This window comes from Xiphophorus hellerii, chromosome 2 (genome assembly GCF_003331165.1).
Source record: "Xiphophorus hellerii strain 12219 chromosome 2, Xiphophorus_hellerii-4.1, whole genome shotgun sequence".
NCBI lineage: Eukaryota > Metazoa > Chordata > Actinopteri > Cyprinodontiformes > Poeciliidae > Xiphophorus > Xiphophorus hellerii.
The window spans coordinates 30,668,538-30,688,247 of NC_045673.1; the positions used below are offsets into that span (position 1 = coordinate 30,668,538).

Consider the following 19,710-nt stretch of genomic DNA (forward strand, 5'->3'; position numbering starts at 1 on the left):
TTTCACTCTTTGACTTTTGTGGGTGTTTATGGGTTTCTCTGATTTTTGTTAAGGTTTATGCACTAAAACCCCAAGGTGTGATTTGTTTACAGTCCTGCTGAAGAAGGATTCTGGTGGTTTAATAAAACTTTCACTTCCTATTGAAAAACAATTACTTCCTGGAGGCGTGGGCTGTGTTGAGGTTTTAAATTTTACCGAATTTCTAACGTGATGTTGGCGTGACATACTATGTAGCATGCCAGTTCAACGCTAAGAAGCTTACAGGAACTGTCCTACACTGCAAAGAGAGAAGTGCTGATCCAAACAAGGCAGCTGTTAATGTTAGTTCAATATTTTGTTGAGTCCTCCACTGCCATTGCTAGAACTACAAGCAGACTACATTCTTAATCAACGCAGAAAAACAACGTCATTGTACACAAATTCTTCTTCTGTTTGCTGACTGGCCTGGTAGGAAATCGACTGAAGAGAATCCAAGTCAAGGGGAGAAAATCCAGACTGTGCTGGAAGTGAGAACTTTTTTTCAAGCGGAATTGCACCAGAACGTAATGGCCAGGGTACTAAAATACAGCAGAGCGAGTATCTGGAGTTCATAAATACTAGTTTATGTTAAAAAACATTTTAAAATCTGGAACAAATCTTACAATTCATTGTAGGAGTGTAGCAAGATCTTTGCTGCTATTCTCCCAAAATGTTATAGTGTTGACATGAGTGTGAAAGGACAGTTCTGAGGCTTATTATTTAGTGATCAATCTTAACCCTTTAACAGTCATCCTTAAAACACTTCAATACGTCCTTGAGGACACTGGAATCCTCCTGATAGTGAAGGGTTTTAAATAAATAAATATTAAAAAACATGGTATGGGTGTAAATTGTGTCAGTTTAAATAAAAACACCCTGGTTCAAGAAATATCAATAACGCCAGATATTTAAAAATTAGATATCCTGATCAGAACACAAAAGTCATGGATCAAAGCCTCTCAGCTGAAATCGATAACTTTTGAGCAACTTACCCTTGTTGTTTTGTACTGTATGTGTACACCTTTTAAGTGTAACTAAAACTGATGTAAACGCGTAACCCTGAACACAAACAATTTTATTTTAAATTCCACCAAAGTGGGTGGTGTCAAGAGACACTGAGGGCTGTGACCAAGTGTGGGGATGAGCGGAGGGAGTAAAGCACTGGGTGTAATCAGGACAAGAGCACACAGACTCACCCACCAGGTCATGTCTGCATGTTTTTAGTTAACAACAATCATCCCACTGTTACCAACTCCATGACTTTCGTGCTTTATTTAACGACATTTCAGATAAAAAAAATTGGTATCCATCAACATCGAAATCCGCAGGTCAGGCTTTTTAAAGAAGAGTAATCAGTGATCTGCCAGAAAACTGCAAAAGGTGTTGTCCTATTAGAAACATCTCTCGCCTCATTCCCATCTAACTTATAAACAATATCAGTACATTACAACTGTTACTTGATTACAGTTTTTGAGTACTCTACCCACCTCTGAGTAATACTAAGACAAATATCAGTGACATTTACTTTAGTATTTACTTTTGAACTAGCAAAATTAACTAATGTAGTTTTTATCTGCAAACTAAGATGTGGATGTTACCACATGTACTTACTGTGCCAGTCATTAGAACCTGGTTATTCACTTGAAGAGTTTGGACGTCCTTTGCAATGCTGTTGAAACACTGATTGTATGAGTCTATGGATTTCAGGCTGCTTAGAGCCTACATGGTGTACACACTCCATCTATATCATAGTATGAGATCGGAGACATTATTCATTAAAAGAATTATAACATTGTCTATGAAAATAGGTCCTCTAAAAACAAGTAGTATTTTAATTAATATAAATAAATAGGCTACCCTTGTGGATGTACGTTTTAAGAATAATCTGGAAGTATATCTTGGATCTGATGGCATTGATCTTGCTTCCGGAACAGATCGTGCCATGACAAGAACTGATTTAAATTTAAAGAAAATTTAAATTGGAAAGCCTTAGACTGGCTGATAGGGACAAAAGAAAACACCCCAAAAATGTAAACGTTTTCATGTGTTTTGTTTTTGTTGTGTCACGTCTTAAAGGACAAAGGTCAGGGTACGGTTGTGTCCTGGTTGTGTGGCTGAGATAAAGTTTCAGAAACTTGCTACTCTGTGTTTTGTTCTCTGATGTGTGTGTGTTCATGCATGTGTTTGTGTGAATGCACAAGCAAGAAGAAAATTGAACAGCATTCAACATGTTTGGCTCTGAAAGTGAGGGGAGTGAATAATAAAGCCTGGAATGCTCTAACTTTGTCTGCTTCTCTCATTGCCCCCCTCCCCACCCTGGCCCCTCTCTTTAAAAGTGAAACTCCCACTCCCCCTCCACCTCCTTGTCATAAACTTCTGGAACAGGCACCGTTCTTTTAAAATGAGATTGTGTGTGTAGGTTGTTTGCCCAATGTGTTGCTTTCTTTGTGTGTTCACACACTCACCCAGATGCATGTGAAGCACCAGCTTTGTTGTGGTTATGCAAATTGAGAATGTGTAGCTCTATTCAGCCACACCACTGAGCCATATGGTTAAGGCCATTCAGTGTGTAGATGTGTGTTTGTCTATGAGGTGGAAAGAGGGTGGTGTGTACTGTGGAATTTCCTCTCCTTCCACAGGATCCATACTTCCCACTTGCATTAACTAAACTGTTCAAGTATTTCATGTAAGAAAAAATCTTCAATGATTATTCTACTTTTGCCTCACAAAAAATTATTAGCATACATTAGAAGAGTATATATGTCTATAAATTCTAGATAAACAGATGTGTCACTTAGTGAAAGTGGCTCTGCCTTTTTCACTCTCTACTGTAATGACTTATTTTTCCATGAGGTATTTACTATGTTAGCATGTCACAGAAAATACAAACATTAATTGTGATCTCTGTGCACCTAGAATGGGAATAAGAACGGCTGAGTAAAAGTAGGCTTATTGCACACACACACGCACACGCCCACACACCCCTACACACAACCTCACAATGTAGAGAGAAATGGGTCCCCACAAGGATATAAAAACCTGGTTCACACACACACATACACACAGCTCAGTTGGAAGCCTTTTAATGAATGTCTGACTGGTGCTTGGTTTAACCCTTTAAAGCTTGACACAGTAAATCATTTTCTGAGAGTTTACCATTTTAAAAACTGAACAATCTATTGGATGCATTTAATAAAACACATTTTTAAAACATTTTTAAATTTTGTTGAATTTTTCTAACTTTTTTTGCCTCTTGCATCAATAAGATCATCATAAACAGAAATATTCATATGTATGCTATATTTCGCTACATAATTCCTTCATACAGCAGACTTTAAAGGAAAATAACTCTGGTAAGGAGTTAAAAATCTGAGAGATACTTGTACTAAAAATGAAGTGGTGTTATGGGGTTAACGGTTCTGGGCTCTGTAGGATCTGTTTTTCTTTGGATTCTTGTTGTTTTATTGTGTGCATCAGATAATCTCCATGTGCTACCTAATGTGAAGTGTTCTGTGATGAGCTGACATCTCTCTGCGTGTCTGATGAGACCTTTGTTACTTTTCTCTTTGCCTATTTTCTCTGCCATTTTGTACTTTCCCTCGTGTCCATCAAGAAACGAAGCATTCTATCTCCCAAAATTGAATCAGAAAGGGGGGGAGTGAAAATTACCCTGCCAGCGCCTAATTCTCCCTGAAAAAAGCCAGAACAGAGAAAGAATGAGGAGAGGAAATAAAAAGAGAGTCCCTCTCCCATCTTTTAACTGAGATGGCCATGTCTAATTTTGTCCAATAGATAAATGAATGGATTTTTTGTGGAAGGGTCAAGAACCCCTTTGGTTCAGAGGTCCATCAAAGTGACTGTTGTTTTTTTCTGTTTGCTCACTCATAGCCTGTGAATGGATATTTAAATGAGCATTCACTAAACATAAAGCCGGGTCCACAGCTGCCTATCACAACATTAACTCCATTAGGGCGCATTTCTTAGTTTAGAGGTTATTCTTGAAGAAGCAGAACCATGTGATGTTGTGAATGTCAAAGTCAATACTTGATGACTACATAAAATGAAAGACCGGTTGTGGGAAAGTGTGAGAAATTTTTTTTTACCAGAGCATTTCCAGTTCTTTTACCACTTTTTATTGAGACAGGCTGTGTTTTCACACATATCTTCGGTTCTTAATGGAATCAAATGCCACACAACTCCTGAAAAGCAGATTTTCTGGAGTTGTGTGGTATTTCTGTTCAAGAAGTGACATAGTTTGCATTTTGCTTGTTTTGCAGTTGGGGCGGCTAAAATGTTACATGATGATTTTATCACTTTTCAGCTACATTAAAAGATAAAAGAACATTTCTCAGCCAATTATTTACAGTATTTGTGGCACAATTCTGTCACCTTCTATCATGCATAACTGCTTGATAGAAGCAGCTATGCTTAAAGTACACAATGTCTCAAGCTGTTGCCTAACTCCAAAAGATCTACCACTACACCACCACTCTCTTAAAGTCCAATATTGCTACATAAGTCATAAAAACACAACATTTTGTGTTACTACTGTTAAATTTCAATTAATTAAATGTTATTTTGAATTTAAAGTGCTACTCAATAAAATGCGTAGAAGACTGTACAGTAGAGCTCTGTGTTATGACGGAAACCGTTAAGAGAGAAGTGCTGAGTGGGCAGGCCGTTAACCTAGAGAGCATGCACACCAAGTATTGTGCAAGGTAACGGGAAAGTGCAAAAGATTCGGACATGGTTAAATCTAAACCACCCAGGCCGACATACCACAGCTATTGCTTGCCAGTGTATGTTTCTGAGAAGATGACATGAATTATTTATGGCTGCAATCACACAGTCAGCATGAAGTGAGAGACTGCAGTGTTTTGGTTTTAACTGAAAACTCTCCAGTGATTTCTCTGAATCAGCTGACTGGTTAGAGGCAAACAGCAGGCAAAAAAAAAAAACAGCTCAGAAAAAAAATCAACATAACAGATTATGTTTGTATATTGTTTTTGTTCAATAATATTGTTCATAGCTAATGAAAAATACATTTGTAAGATATCAGTCATGAGAACCCAGGAGGATCTGTAGCCTTTCTGGGGGTGGCTGTAAATTCCTCCCAGTGCTAACGCCTTGGAAGCTCAGGCGACTCTTTGATGCCACCAGTGAGTTCTAAATGGTTTATCATGACAGATTTACTGCTGTTTGTGGAGATTTCAGACATGCAGACTTGTTAATTTTTAGCTAGAGTAAATAAATCACAGGATCTGCAGCAAGAATCTTACAAAACAGCACCTTATCCACATCTCAGACAGTTCAGATTTCTGTTAGACTTTGTCCAGCACACAAAAATACTGAGACACAGCCACGCTGTACAAAAGCTTGAAAATTCAGTATGTCAGGAGGGATTTACAAGCCCTCCCCAGAGCAGGGGTCTTCAGCTCCAGGCCTACAAGGCTGGTGTCCTGCAGCTTCAACACACCTGAGACAAATAATGAAAAACTAATTAGAAAAAACAAATTAGAAAACAAATAAAAATTAAGAAATTAAATTAAACAAATTAGAAAAACTCTGGAGAACTAGACTTCACTGGGGATTCAGCCATTTGATTCAAGCAACAGGACACTTCAAAGTGCTTTGCACCATAAAAATAGAGTACAGCAACCAGTTATGAAACAATAGTAAACATTACATTTGATCAAATACCATAATCAAAATCATCAAAAATAATCATCGTCAAATATACTAATCAATGTTGCAGCTGTTATTAATCAGAGTCTACTTTAAACTGCTTAGAGTTGCCTTTGCTTCATAATAATCAGAACATTGATCAATATATTTGATGTATATTTGCTCGATGGTTTTGATGATGACTGAAATGTGCTATACAAATAAACTGGAGATGAATAAACGATGAACTGCTGTCTCAATAAAAGCACATTATCTTAATCCTTCAGACTCTAAGATGGAATACGGTTCTATTTCTTAACCTGACCATCAGAATAGAGTCAGTTAGAATGAAAGGTTTTCAACCATACTGTGTAACCTTCAATGTTTACCGGTTAGCAGAACTCAAAAATTAATTAAAATGTGCAATAGAATGATCTCTACAGCAAGGAAAAAATAGAATCAAATATGATGTCTAATCAAGAAAAGAAAACAAGAATCTATTTTTTGGTGTGTTTGCACTCAAAATAGTATGATGCTGGATGGGCAGTCTTGGTGGGAACTAACCCTCCTGAACTCCTAACACCATCTGGTGAAGAAGCACTCCATTGGATGCTGAAGAGGAGACACTCCTCCTCACTTCTTAATTTTTAAACTTCTTAATGATGGAGATTCTTTGTTGATTAGTTTTACTTGTGACTTGGAATGTAAGAAGTAAGGGTTTTACCAACCGTTAATGGGTCTGACTCAGCCCATTGCTTTCCAGATGTTAGTTTTCTCTTTCTCTCTGCTACTACAGGCCTTCATGGAAGTGTGTATCAGCCTGGTTCATTTCAAATGTGTTAAAGCTGCACATTTCCACCAAGTTGCTGGTGAACTTAGTCTGTAGCTGCTGTGAAGCGTTCTGTGATTTCTGAATCCTCAGTCCTCAGTCGGGTCTTGGGTTTGACGCGTGCGGGGTCATTCTGCATGGAATTTACATGCTGGGGTTCAGTAACCTTGGAGATGGGCTCTGGTCTCACCTCTTGACCCTGCAGTGATATGCCCGTATAGGCAGTGAATGGATAATGTGTGTTCTTGTACCTGCTTCACCTGTTGGTGTGTCTCCTCAGCAATACAAATGTCTGTCTGTAATTTGATCCAAACATCCTTTTAAACTTACTGAAGTCATGCTTCACCAACTTGCACACTGTAACATATCAGTAAGCATATTGTAATAGTAGCAGTGACATGATAGTGACTTGTATTTCAGTTTAAGGACTCCACTGGCAGTGTGGCGTAGGGTCTATGGCTTCTGTCTGAACCTGCATGTAGAAACTATGCTACAGTCTTCTTCTGTCTCTACCTCAGGTGATCAATGTGGACGGCAGTAACAGGCAGACCCTGCTGGAGGACAAGCTGCCTCATATCTTTGGCTTTAGTCTGCTGGGTGAATACATCTACTGGACCGACTGGCAGAGCCGCAGCATTGAGAGGATCCACAAGGCCACCGCCGTGCGAGAGATCATCATTGATCAGCTGCCAGATTTAATGGGGTTAAAAGCTACCAAAGTCACAGAGACCCACGGTAGGATTTGCAGATTTTGGGAGATTTTTGAAGAGTGAGTAAAAATACAAAAGAAAATGATAAACTGAGCGTACATGAACGCTTGTGTTTTTGCTCTGCTCAGGTACAAACGACTGTGCAGAGAATAATGGTGGGTGCAGCCATCTGTGTTTTTGGTGTGAGCAGGCAGTCCGCTGTGCTTGTCCCATGGGGCTGGAGCTCCTCTCAGACCTCCGGACCTGCGTGGTGCCGGAGGCCTTCCTGCTGTTTACCAATAGGTAGGACAAAACGGCAAACTATTGGTCTAATTGATCCCAGACTACATTCAATAAATTAGAATATTACATCAAACCAATAAAAAAAACTATTTAGTTATATGGAATTATGGGTTTAATAAATGGGATGTTTAACATCCTGCTTTGAAATTATTATATTCAAAAGACACTTTTAATCTGACAAATGGGCATGACTCGATCGCATATTCAAATTTACTGTACAATTTCACATGAAGTAAGTCAGAGGCAGCAGTGTAGTAGAAATGAGAAATTGTGCCACCTGCAGGTGGGAGTTAGTATCACTTAACCAATGTTTTAAGTGATTTTTTTTGGAACATTTGCAGTAAACTCACAATTGTGCATTAGCTCAAAAAAGTTTGGGGATTTGTTAATTTCACAAATGACTGCTTTGGTGTAATATTTGATAAGAGCTTTTGACCTTTAGTGTAGACCTTTCCCTTCTTTTGATGCCCATACTTTATCAGTTAAGTGACTGAGATGCTAAAACTTTCGTTCATGCGATGAAAGAAAATGAAGAAACACGTCAGTAAGGTGTAAGGTAAAAAAATATTGTTAATGCAATATTCTGGTATCCCAGTTATACAATAAATAAAGGATTTTGACTCGGCTCATGCTCGCTGTTTGTTTTGACTGTTTTTTGTTTGTAAAATGTTTTTTTCTTCTAACTTGTGCTTCTGCTGAGCTTAAAGTAACAACCTCTGTGTTTCTGTACTCACTTAAACTTCATGTTTTCCCTTTTTACTTTTGAGAAGATATTAAATATGATTCAGATGATTCTAATGTGCAGTAATGAAGAAGTGAGTTTAATGTCCCACAAAACATGTGAGTGTCTCAGCAACAGCTTTGGTTTTATTTGACTGCTGTGAATATATGTTCTCCAAAGGGACAGCATCAGGAGCATTTCTTTGGGCACAAACAGCAACGATGTGGCCATCCCTCTGACAGGAGTCAAAGAGGCCTCGGCTCTTGATTTTGATGTTTCAGAAAGGAGAATTTACTGGACAGACATACAGGCCAAGGTACCAGACATGGTTCCACTTATATATAGGTTATGTTTGATGAAGAGAAAAGCAAACACTTGTCTCATCCTCCCTCCATTCTCTCTACCAGACCATCAGCAGAGCATACATGAACGGCAGCTCCGTGGAACACGTCCTAGAGTTTGGACTTGACTACCCTGAAGGCATGGCCATTGACTGGATGGGTCGTAACATCTACTGGGCGGATACTGGCACTAACCGCATTGAGGTGGCCCGCTTGGATGGCCAGTACAGACAAGTTTTGGTCTGTAAAGACCTGGATAACCCACGCCTGCTGGATAACCCACGATCTCTAGCTCTGGATCCTGCCAATGGGTAGGAATCCAATATTTAATAACTACTTGACATATTTGCCGAACCAAGTGAGCTTCAGTACCAAAAAAAAAAACAAAAAAACTGCCCAAATCAGTGAAACCTACTGAGCTGCCTGATCCAACATGATCCACAGAAAGTCACCTGGAAGTGTTCCTGCTAAGTCTAGTTAAGTATAGAAACTATGGAGCACAAGTTCAGTTTTTTCAAGGTCTCATGAAATATGGAAAAAGAAAAAAAAGAGTTTGGAAAATATTTATATTTATACATTTTATAGTAGTGTAAATATGTCCTTCTGGCCTTTCTTCCTTACGTATACTTTGTTGTGTCCCTTTTTCTTCTTACTTTTCTCTTTTTCTAATGTTCTAAATTCTTTCCTTAATATTTTATTTTCATGTTTCCACCCTTATCCTTTTGTCATTTTATCAAATGCCATCATCAAAATCAAGTGTAATCATCATCGAATACTGGATGGTCACTATGGACAGGCCCTGACTGTACATAGTGACATACTGTATGTGGCTGCAACAAGACGGCTGCAATTTTTAAAAATACTTTAACAAACACTTTTATCATTATGGCAATACATTCCACAAAATCTGATGATAGTCTTGGTCTATTTTCTGTCCTTCCTTTCCGGTGTGTTTTGTATAGCCCTGTCTGAGGCCGAGTCCTAAAGCTGTGTGCTATCTCCACAGCTACATGTACTGGACAGAGTGGGGTGGTCGTCCCCGCATAGCCAGAGCCTACATGGACGGCAACACCATCAGTACGTTAGTGGATAAGGTGGGCCGTGCCAACGGACTGACTATTGATTATGTGGAGCATCGACTCTACTGGACTGATTTGGACACATGTATGATTGAATGCACCAACATGCAAGGTTTGTTTTCACACATCAGTCATCATTAATGGAGCATCTGAGCTCAGACCATTCCTCTGTAACACAATTGAACTCTGCAAGCAGCATACAGAGCTGGCAAAAAGTTTGTCAGATTTAAATGTTTTACATTACCCAGTGAACTTGAATATCAGACTAAGATAAAGTAAAAACAAGACGCAGGTTTTCATGTGATGATTTCACTCATGAAAGGAGTAAGAGTTATGCAAAACCAACCTGGCTCTTTATGAAAAAAAGATTTCGTCTATTGGGGAATTTTTCTGTCATAATTCGAGAGCACACATTTTCAGTCTGAAAGCAGGATTACATGTCTTTTGTTCTCAAAACTTTTAATACTTTTGCTTCCATTTTCATTTTGAAAGCAGGGCTTCATGTCTTTCTTCTGAAAACTTGTAATATTTATTCAAACCTTTCTCCTCGCACTCTTGCAGAACTCTGTTCCCTTATGAAACATTCTCTGGTTGAGTTGGTTGGGTGAACAAACTCCTGCCTAATATCAGTAGCACACTGCTGGCTGAGTGTACCATGGAGCAGAAAGCTGAGGCTGTGGTTTCTCCCAGGCAACGGTGCATTTTTTGTTCCAGAAGCAAGCAGAATATGTTTCGTAAGCGAGCAGAGAATCCAAGCGGAGACTATGTCTGAGCGCGAGGAGAAGTTTTGAGTACAAGCATTACACGTTTTGAGAACAAAAGACATGAAATCCTGCTTTCAGACTGAAAGTACGTGCACCTAGATTATGGCAGAAAAGTTCCTCCATAAACATCATTAACCACATTTTTGGAAAACTGAGATCTGCTTCGGTAGCCAGATCCACTGCTTACTCCCAGAACCGGGCTGAAAGCATTAATGTATGATTGGTCCTCCAGGCCTTCAGAGGGAGATTATCGTGGATGACCTTCCTCACCCCTTTGGACTCACTCAGTATAGGGACTTCATCTACTGGACAGACTTCAACCTGCGCAGCATTGAGCGGGCTGACAAACGCAGCGGGCTGAACCGCACCGTGGTCCTGCAGGTACTGAACAAGTTGGAAGCCATTTTGGAGAGTTCTAAAATTTTAATTGTTATAATTAACTAGAATTCTACACGGAGTTGCTGACCTTGTTTCCATCACACTTGTTTCCATCTCAGGGTCAGCTGGAGCTGATGCTGGACATCCTGGTGTTCCACTCCTCCCGTCAGGATGGGACCAATGAATGCTCACAGAACAATGGGAACTGTGGCCATCTCTGCCTGGCCACTCCTGCTGGGGCTCAGTGCCGCTGCGCCTTCCACTACACCCTCAACCCTGACGGGAAAAACTGTAGTTGTAAGTACAAGGAGGCAAGGATTTAAAATAATAAACGGTAAACTCCACACAGCAGTGTGGCTTCATCTTAAATAGTGCAAAACATTTTTTGCAAATGATAGTATGTAATAATAATAATAATAATAATATGTATATAATATTTCTTAGACTTTCTGGTGCTCCAAGCTGAAGATTGTTGAGCAAAAACAAGTTCATAGAGAAATGGTTTTTGCATAAGAATTCTTTGAAATGAAGCCAAATGGTTTAACTGCAGCACTTAAACAAGAAGAATGATTGTCAATTTTAATTTATGGCCAAAATGTACTTTTTAAAACTTCTAAGTTTTTTAAAGATGTGAAAATTTGTTTTTAATCATTTTTTATGCTGCTATCAAGTATGTATGTATGTAATGTAATTAACATGTAATGTGATCAGCCTCTATTTGTTGTTTTAATCGATTCGCACTACCAATTCGCACTGAGCAAAGTCCAACTCTTGTTTTCAAAGATGGACCCTAACTCTTGCTTAAATCCTGCTGTTCATCTCTTGACAAAGACCTCCTTCCCGTCTCTGTCTGCAGCACCTTCAAGTTTCTTGCTCTTCAGCCAGCGGGCCAGCATTAGCAGGATGGTGTTGGGAGACCAGAGTCCGGACATAATCCTTCCCATTCATGTCACGAGGAACGTCCGAGCTGTGAGCTACGATCCGCTGGAGCGCCTGGTCTATTGGCTGGATGGACGGCAGAACATACGAAGGGCCAGAGATGATGGCACCATGGTAACACACTTAAATGAAGAGCTTTTAGCAACCCTGACAATGAAACAGTTGCTGAAGTTTTATATGACTAAAATGTTGGTGTTGTGTTCTCTCTGTGGTCACCTTTAGTCTTCAATCATAGTTAGCAGTCCTGCTCAACAAGTGGATAACCAGCTTCATGACCTGAGCCTTGACCCCTACAGTCGCCACATTTACTGGACCTGTGAGACCACCAACACCATCACAGTTCAGAAGATGGACGGTCGCATCGTCGGTGTGGTTGTCAAGGATGATACTGATAAGCCAAGAGCCATCGTGGTCAACGCAGAAAAAGGGTAACGTTTGTTGTAGTGAACACACCGCAGCACGTCAGAGTGACGGAGAGTCACAAGAGTTTAAGGTTTACCCCTCCCCACAGGTACATGTACTTCACTACTGTACAGGAGCACTCTGCTAAGATTGAAGGAGCGAGTCTGGATGGAACAGAGAGAGAGTCCTTGTTCTCCACTGGTCTGATTAGACCTGTAGCTCTGGCTCTGGACAACAAGCTGGGAAAGCTGTTCTGGGTTGATGCTGACCTCAAACGCATCGAGAGCAGCGACCTGACAGGTGAGTAATCATTTGCATAGAGTATTATTTTCACATGTTTTTATTGAATTCAAGATACTTACTAGTTACTGTTACTAAAAAATCTATTTAATGTAAAAACAAGCAGGGGATGATCCACATCAGCAGATGTTCATCTGTCTCATATTATACAGTTAAGACATAGTGACAGTTTAAACAAATATGTAAAAAAAAAAATCAAAAATTATTATAACACTATGAGGTAATGTTTTTTGCCTGTTTGTTATTTTATGTTTTCATCACTTTGAAGTTCCTTATTGCTGAAATGATCTATATAAATAAACTGTTTAGAGTGAGAAAAGAAACCATCGCTGAAGTCCATTTCTTGTTTTCTCTCAGGGGCCAATCGCATTGTCCTGCAGGATTCCAATATCCTTCAGCCGATGGGGCTGACAGTTCTGGGGGATCATCTCTACTGGATTGACCGGCAGCAGCAGATGATCGAAAGGGTAGATAAACTGACTGGAGAGTTCCGCACACGCATTCAGGGACGGATATCATACCTGACATCTATCCACGCAGCATGGGAGATGGACCCATCAGAGTTTGGTAGAGATTTAATGCTCTTTGACATTATCATCAACTTCTTGTTGCACACTTCATCAGACCGATGTTATGATAAATGTCTTTGTTGTTTCTTCTACCCAGCATCCCACCCTTGTTCCCGAGACAATGGAGGCTGTTCTCATATCTGCATTGCAAAGGGTGATGGAACATCATCCTGCTCCTGTCCCATGCATCTGGTTTTACTGCAAGACCTGCTGCACTGTGGAGGTAAAACCTCACATAACCACAGCCGTACTGAAGGACAAAATAAGTACTGGTGTTGATTAGAATATGGAGAGAAATATTGACCATACTGAGGAAATTCACTGTTATAACCTGGAAAAGAGTTGATGCCTATTGAATTTTTCCACATTTTATTACAGTACCACCATTAATATATCTGTATCTCATTGTGATTTTATGTGACAGACCAACACAACTTTGTGCATAACTGAAGTAAATAGAAAGTAAGAAAGGATTATGACACTGATTCCTCTAAATATAATCCAATGCAACCAATTGAGGGAGGTTGCATCGGATGGCCATCCATCCTCCTCCACCCACATTTGAAATACTTTTGAGAGCCTGATGATATTTACTTATATGTGCAAAATACCGGCGCCAGCATTCTGCATACTTGATTATCAAAAGATTGATAAAATGAGCTACAGCAGTGTACGAACTTATTTTGTAACATTTACTGCAGACTGAACAGTAACATTCAAGGCTTAAACTGTAAACATTAGTTACTCGCCAGCCTTGTCAGCTTCTTTCCTGCCCAAAAAGCATGTAACTTATTAACATTATTTACTCAAATTTTCAACATCTTATAGTTAATCAGAAGAGAGTAAACGTGCCAAACCTTATTCCATTCACAATAAGCCCAAAGGCTACAATGGCTTTGTTGTTTTTGCTGGTGTTTTTCTGCTGGTTACTGTCACTTACTTTCCTCTGTTGACGTTTTCTCTGTCAAACTTCTCCATCTCTCCTCCTCTGTCAGCTCTGCACACCAGTGTGCCTGTGTAGGCTGAAGCTATTTAGCAAAAAAGAATGGGCAAGAGTTTCAGCGTCTGAACAAAAAAGTATTTTTTATCTGAACACAAAAACATTTTGTTCAGATACTTATTAATAAAAAGTAGTGAAAACTCTGCATCATTCTCATTAATCTTCAGTTACACACTACATTGTGTTGGTTTGGTTTGCAGTTGTAACAACGGGAAAAAATCCAAGATGTCTTAAAACACAGACTGGACAAAATGTATCTTGTGCATGTTCAGCGTCTTCTCTTAGCTTTTGGCATTACTAATTTCATCTCCTGCTGCCTCTTCATCCGCCACAGAGCCCCCCACCTGCTCCACAGAGCAGTTCACCTGCTCCACAGGGAGAAATTGGCTGTATCCCCATGGCCTGGCGTTGTGATGGCTTCCCAGAGTGTGATGACGGCAGCGACGAAATGCACTGCCCCATCTGCTCTGCCTTCCAGTACCAGTGTGATGAAGGAAACTGCATCGATGCTCAGAAACGATGTGATGGAGAACCTGACTGTCCTGATAAGTCTGATGAGCATGAATGCGACAGTACGTTCACACTCTAACACTCATCACCTGCAGCTGACCTGTAGTATTTGTCCTGTGTTGTTCCAAAACGTTCTCCTCTAACTTTGTTTTTATTATTGTTATTTTTTCATCAAATTAGTTTAGCTTTTGCTCAAAACAAAATTATTTTAGACTTGCGGTGTAGTTCTACTTCTACATTTAAAGACTATAAATGTAATATGACAATTTAAGGAAATGTAGACATTAAACCTCTTCCTGCCTAAATCCTAAAAATGAGGAAGGAATACACAACACCACGATGTAACAGTGTGGTGTGTGACAGGGTTGCACAGATTGTTCCACCTTATTTCGTTCATTTTGGGTGATGGACAATCAGTCAACACCTACCTGTGAAACCGATGTTAACCACTAATCTATTCTACCACCAACACTCTGATAGAGGGTTGTGTTCAACAACAGCCTGCCTGGTGTTACCAACTTTACAACTTTTTCGGTACACTTAATACAGAAACAAATCAGTACAGGGTCAAAATCATTCAGGCTTTTAAAATATTGGTGATCAGTCAGACAACCAGACTGTAGAACAAATTAGTAATGACCCTTAATACAAGCAAAATATATTTAACAGCTTTTTGAATATGTCTGAATATCTGACATAATTTTTTATAAGGAAAAAAAAATTGGAAAATGTTTTCTATTCATCTTCCATGAATTGTATTTATATATCTCTTCAATAAATCTATGTCTATCTCTCTCCCTCTAACTATCATGTAAGTTTTTCCTTACCAAGTTCAATCTGATGCAGTCAAAAGGTTTCATGCTCTGCTGCATATAAGTAGCAGAGCATTCTTATAAGAACGCCGGTAACAATAAGCAGTGTGACTTAGTGAGCTCACCCTTGATCTCAGTTCAATGTGCCGACTATGAACTGAGCTTGAGAGAGCTGAAAGTAGATGAACAACCATGTAGAGACAGAAACAGCAGATGAAGGGATCTGGTGGCACTTAGACAGGATAATCAACAATATTAACTGTGAACACCTTCACTTACTATATACTGTATTACTATATTGAGGCGGACGGTCTCATTGGATGGGCGGGGCGCCCCCTCCTGGACAATTGTAGGAGAAACGTTCTGTGAAATGTCACATGTTCAGACACACTTCATGCAGACATGTACACTTTTTAGGTCTTAAGTATTTGTCCAAACATTTTGCCTGTAGTAGGGATTTACCTTCCACACCTGAAATAGCTTTGAAGTGTCGACTTTGTGGTTCTGAGTGTCTGGATCCAGTTCTCCTTTGGACCCACCTGTCCTCCTGTCTTTCAGCTGTCTGCCCTCCCAACCAGTTCCGCTGTGGGGACAACCATTGCATCACTAAGAAACAGCAGTGTGACAATTACTCAGACTGTCTGGATGGCTCTGATGAGCTGGCTTGTGGTAAATATTTCTACATTGCAGCAGCAGTTTCTCTCATCACATTATTCACATCATATTCACTCCTGCAATGTACATTTCCCTCTTTTTTCTTGTGCAGATTATATTTCTCCCTCCTCAAGCTTCATTCCCAGTAATGAAACCACCAACCCCATTGGACCAGTCATTGCCATCATTCTGCTCATGTTTGTGATGGGAGGAGCGTGCTTCGTCTGTCAGCGTGTGGTGTGTCGGCGCTACAAGGGTCCTAATGGGAGCTTTCCTCATGAGTACATCAGTGGGACACCCCACGTGCCTCTCAACTTCATCAGCCCCAGCAGCTCCCAACATGGCACCTACCAAGGTGGGATCAGTCTGTCAGCTGCAGTGCTATGACCTATGCTCCATCAGCAGTTATGTTGGGTCTTAATAAATGATGTGTGTGTGCAGGGATCTCCTGTGGAAAGTCCACCCTGAGCTCAGTCAGCCTGATGGGCAGCAGCAGCAGCGGAGCCCCTCTCTACGACAGGAACCATGTGACTGGAGCTTCATCCAGCAGCTCCTCATCTACCAAAGGAGCCTTCTACCCAAAGGTACACACAGCAGCACTGTGAGTCTGCACTCCATGCCTCACTTACTTAACTTAGTTAACATGTCTGTTTTATGATTGCAGATCCTGAACCCTCCTCCATCTCCGGCCACAGATCGGTCTCTTTACAACACAGAGATCTTCTATTCCTTCCAACAGTCCATCTACTACCAGATCATACAGGTAACCTACTCACAATTCAGTGTTTAGTTTTCACCGTTCCATATCTTGCCAGTGCTATAAACACTAGTTATAGCACTAATGGTGAGGAAAGGGGGCACATTTTGAGGAAACTCATGTTTGTCTTGTTAGGACAAACTGCATGTATTTATCCTGGAATCACCATCTTGTTTTTTTCCCATAACAAAGTAGCAACAGGCCATCTTGGGATGACAGTTCAGTTTTCCATGAATTAAATAAATAATAAATCTGAATTTAGATCAGAATGTTGTCAGTTGGAGCCTCTCCAAATATTCACAATACTTGATGAGAGTCTTCACCTGTGCAGAGAGCTTTTATCCATCCATCCATCCATCCATCCATCCATCCAGTTATGAATTAACTTGCTATGTTTTCCTCCACAGGCCCTACCATCCAGTCCATGGAGGGGCCCCTCCTACGACCCCCTGCAGCACAGACGTCTGTGACAGTGACTACACCCCCCATCATCCCCCTGTGGGCATGCCGCTGTCGGGGGGGCGCTGGAAGGCCCCGGGCCACGCCGCTCACGGCAAACCTACTAAATACTACATGGACCTTAACTCAGACTCAGACCCCTACCCTCCACCCCCTACCCCACGCTCTCAGTACATGTCTGCTGAGGAAAGCTGCCCCCCGTCCCCTTCCACTGAACGTTCCTACTTCCACCTGTGCCCCCCTCCTCCCTCCCCCTGCACCGACTCATCATGACCCTCCAACCGCCCGGTGGAATCAAAGGGATGAAGTGGACTCACTTCTTTGTTCTGAAATAAACTAATGTGCCAACAGTCAGCCTGACAGGTGGAGGGGTGGGGGGGCTGTCTCATACCTGCCACTTTATATGAACTACAAACTAGGTGAAGTGCCTTCCTCAAGCTCCGCCCATCCTCTATCTGATATTCCAATCGTCCTCAGGAAGGCTCCTGTTGAGCCCATGGCCTGAGGAGAACTGCTGAGGAGCTGTTGGAGTTTTGAGGTGATGCCTGCTTTGCCTCAAGCCTCAGAAAAGAGACGAGGAGAGAATTCAGCCCGCAGCTCCTTCCTCCGGTCCCTGGACCTGTTTTTCCTGACAGACCCTGACCTAGCCATTTCTTCCTTTAACTCTTCAGTGTGGAAATCTGAACTGAGCAGCTGAAGAGAAGAGGTCACTGAGACTGAAGCCAAGCCACTGGCCAGGGCCTCTGCCCCCCTGCTCTTCCTGCCCCCCTGGCCCTCTGGCCCCAGCATTTCACCACTGTCCTGCTCCTCTGTCAGTGTTGGCAGACATGGCAGCAGCAGGAAGCATTAGGCTGCTAACAGGAAGTCCACCTGAGTCATATTTTACTGATGGAACACAAACACCGTCCCTTGTGTTTTTCATTCCCTTCTTCTATTCTTCAATCTTTCTGTGCTCCCCCGTTCCTTCCTCATATCCCTCTGTTCTATTCTTTCTCTCCTCCTTTTCTCCCTTGTGTTCATCCTTCTGTCTTTCCATATACAGTACAGACCAAAAGTTTGAGCACACCTTCTAATTTAATGGGTTTTCTTTATTTTCATGACTATTTATAAGGCAAGAAATCCCACTTATTAACCTGACAGGGCACACCTATGAAGTGAAAACCATTTCAGGTGACTACCTCTTGAAGCTCATCAAGAAAATGCAGAGTGTGTGCAAAGCAGTAATCACAGCAAAAGGTTGCTACTTTGAAGAAACTAGAATATAAGGGCTATTTTCAGTTGTTTTACACTTTTTTGTTTAGTGCATATTTCCACATGTGTTATTCATAGTTTTGATGCCTTCAGTGTGATTCTACAATGTCAATAGTCATGAAAATAAAGGAAACTCATTGAATTAAAAGGTGTGTCCAAACTTTTGGTCTGTACTGTATGTTTCCTTCTTTTCATCTTTCCATACTTTCCTTCCTTCCTTCCTTCTTTGCATCTTCTTTCCTCCGGTCCTTTCTTACTTTCTTGTTTTTGTGAATTCCATATATAAATCTAATCATGGTGGAAATCTGTGCCCTAAATTCAAGGTGAACTTGAAAATTTACTATTTTAAAATGAACCTGAAGAACTGCTATCGTTAAGTCTGGAACATGTAGACGAGACCTGTTTAGGAGCTTCTGTGAATGGTGGCTGGATGGATGGAAGCAGGTGGATGACATCACATGATGGGTGGAGGAAGGAGTGAATGGTGGCAGCGGGAGACGGAGGCAGCATCACCACCATCATAGCAGGAACAGCTTCAGCTTTTGTACATAATGTGGAATGAAGTCAGTGAACCTGTCTGTCCCTCTCCTCATTGTCCTGTTTACCAAAAGTATTTTTGCTGCTATTATGTACAGAATCAATCAGATACTATGATATGTAATTACACAGAAATGCCAAAATGATCCACCTGATCATATTGTCATCCTGACAATAGATTATGAAGCTATTTTACACCTAAAAACAAATTATTCCTATAGCATTTTGTCTCATTAGTATATCTGTATGTTAGCTCAGTATGTATTAGCCTGTCTGTCAGTGTTTGCTCTGAGGACATTAGCGTTGCCATGCTGGTGTCTTTATGTTTGTCTCATCACACACAGATCTCAGAATCAGCATCTCAGAGTGCAGCTGTGAGAATCCTGCTGTGACTCCTCACAAAACATCCTGCAACAACCAAAGTACGCTTCACTGCTAACAGTTAGCTTCACAGTGACCTTTACTTTTGTTACTTTTTGTAAAAAAGAAGTTATTTTGGAAGAAATCCTCTAATTCATTTTGTTTTCTTCATGGAAAACATCAGCCTCAGTCTAATAGTTTAGCCACGTTGGACACATTCAGACATCAGTTACTCCCTCACAGATTTCTTCTGTTTTTGCTTTTTTTTGTCCCACTAAAATGATTTACATAATGAAACTATTTTAATGTCAGACAAAGATAACCTGAGTAAATGTGAGAAGCAGTTTAAGGGTTTTGTGTATAAAGAGAAAAAA

The 19,710-nt window shown here is 40.6% G+C and overlaps 1 protein-coding gene across 1 annotated transcript in view; it reads left to right on the forward strand.

Annotated features, from left to right (window-relative positions):
- The window catches only part of lrp5 (low density lipoprotein receptor-related protein 5), a 43,473-nt gene extending 25,152 nt beyond the window's left edge, over nt 1-18,321 (forward strand). The window contains 20 exon segments of the mRNA XM_032546886.1: nt 7,030-7,246; nt 7,350-7,503; nt 8,405-8,540; nt 8,632-8,876; nt 9,572-9,756; nt 10,641-10,789; nt 10,906-11,083; nt 11,643-11,839; nt 11,948-12,153; nt 12,237-12,427; nt 12,785-12,994; nt 13,094-13,219; nt 14,331-14,371; nt 14,373-14,568; nt 15,877-15,987; nt 16,085-16,327; nt 16,414-16,556; nt 16,637-16,702; nt 16,704-16,735; nt 17,137-18,321. Coding sequence (XP_032402777.1) covers nt 7,030-7,246; nt 7,350-7,503; nt 8,405-8,540; nt 8,632-8,876; nt 9,572-9,756; nt 10,641-10,789; nt 10,906-11,083; nt 11,643-11,839; nt 11,948-12,153; nt 12,237-12,427; nt 12,785-12,994; nt 13,094-13,219; nt 14,331-14,371; nt 14,373-14,568; nt 15,877-15,987; nt 16,085-16,327; nt 16,414-16,556; nt 16,637-16,702; nt 16,704-16,735; nt 17,137-17,461 — 3,351 coding nt within the window. The 3' untranslated portion in view covers nt 17,462-18,321.
- The last annotated feature ends 1,389 nt before the right edge of the window (nt 18,322-19,710 follow it).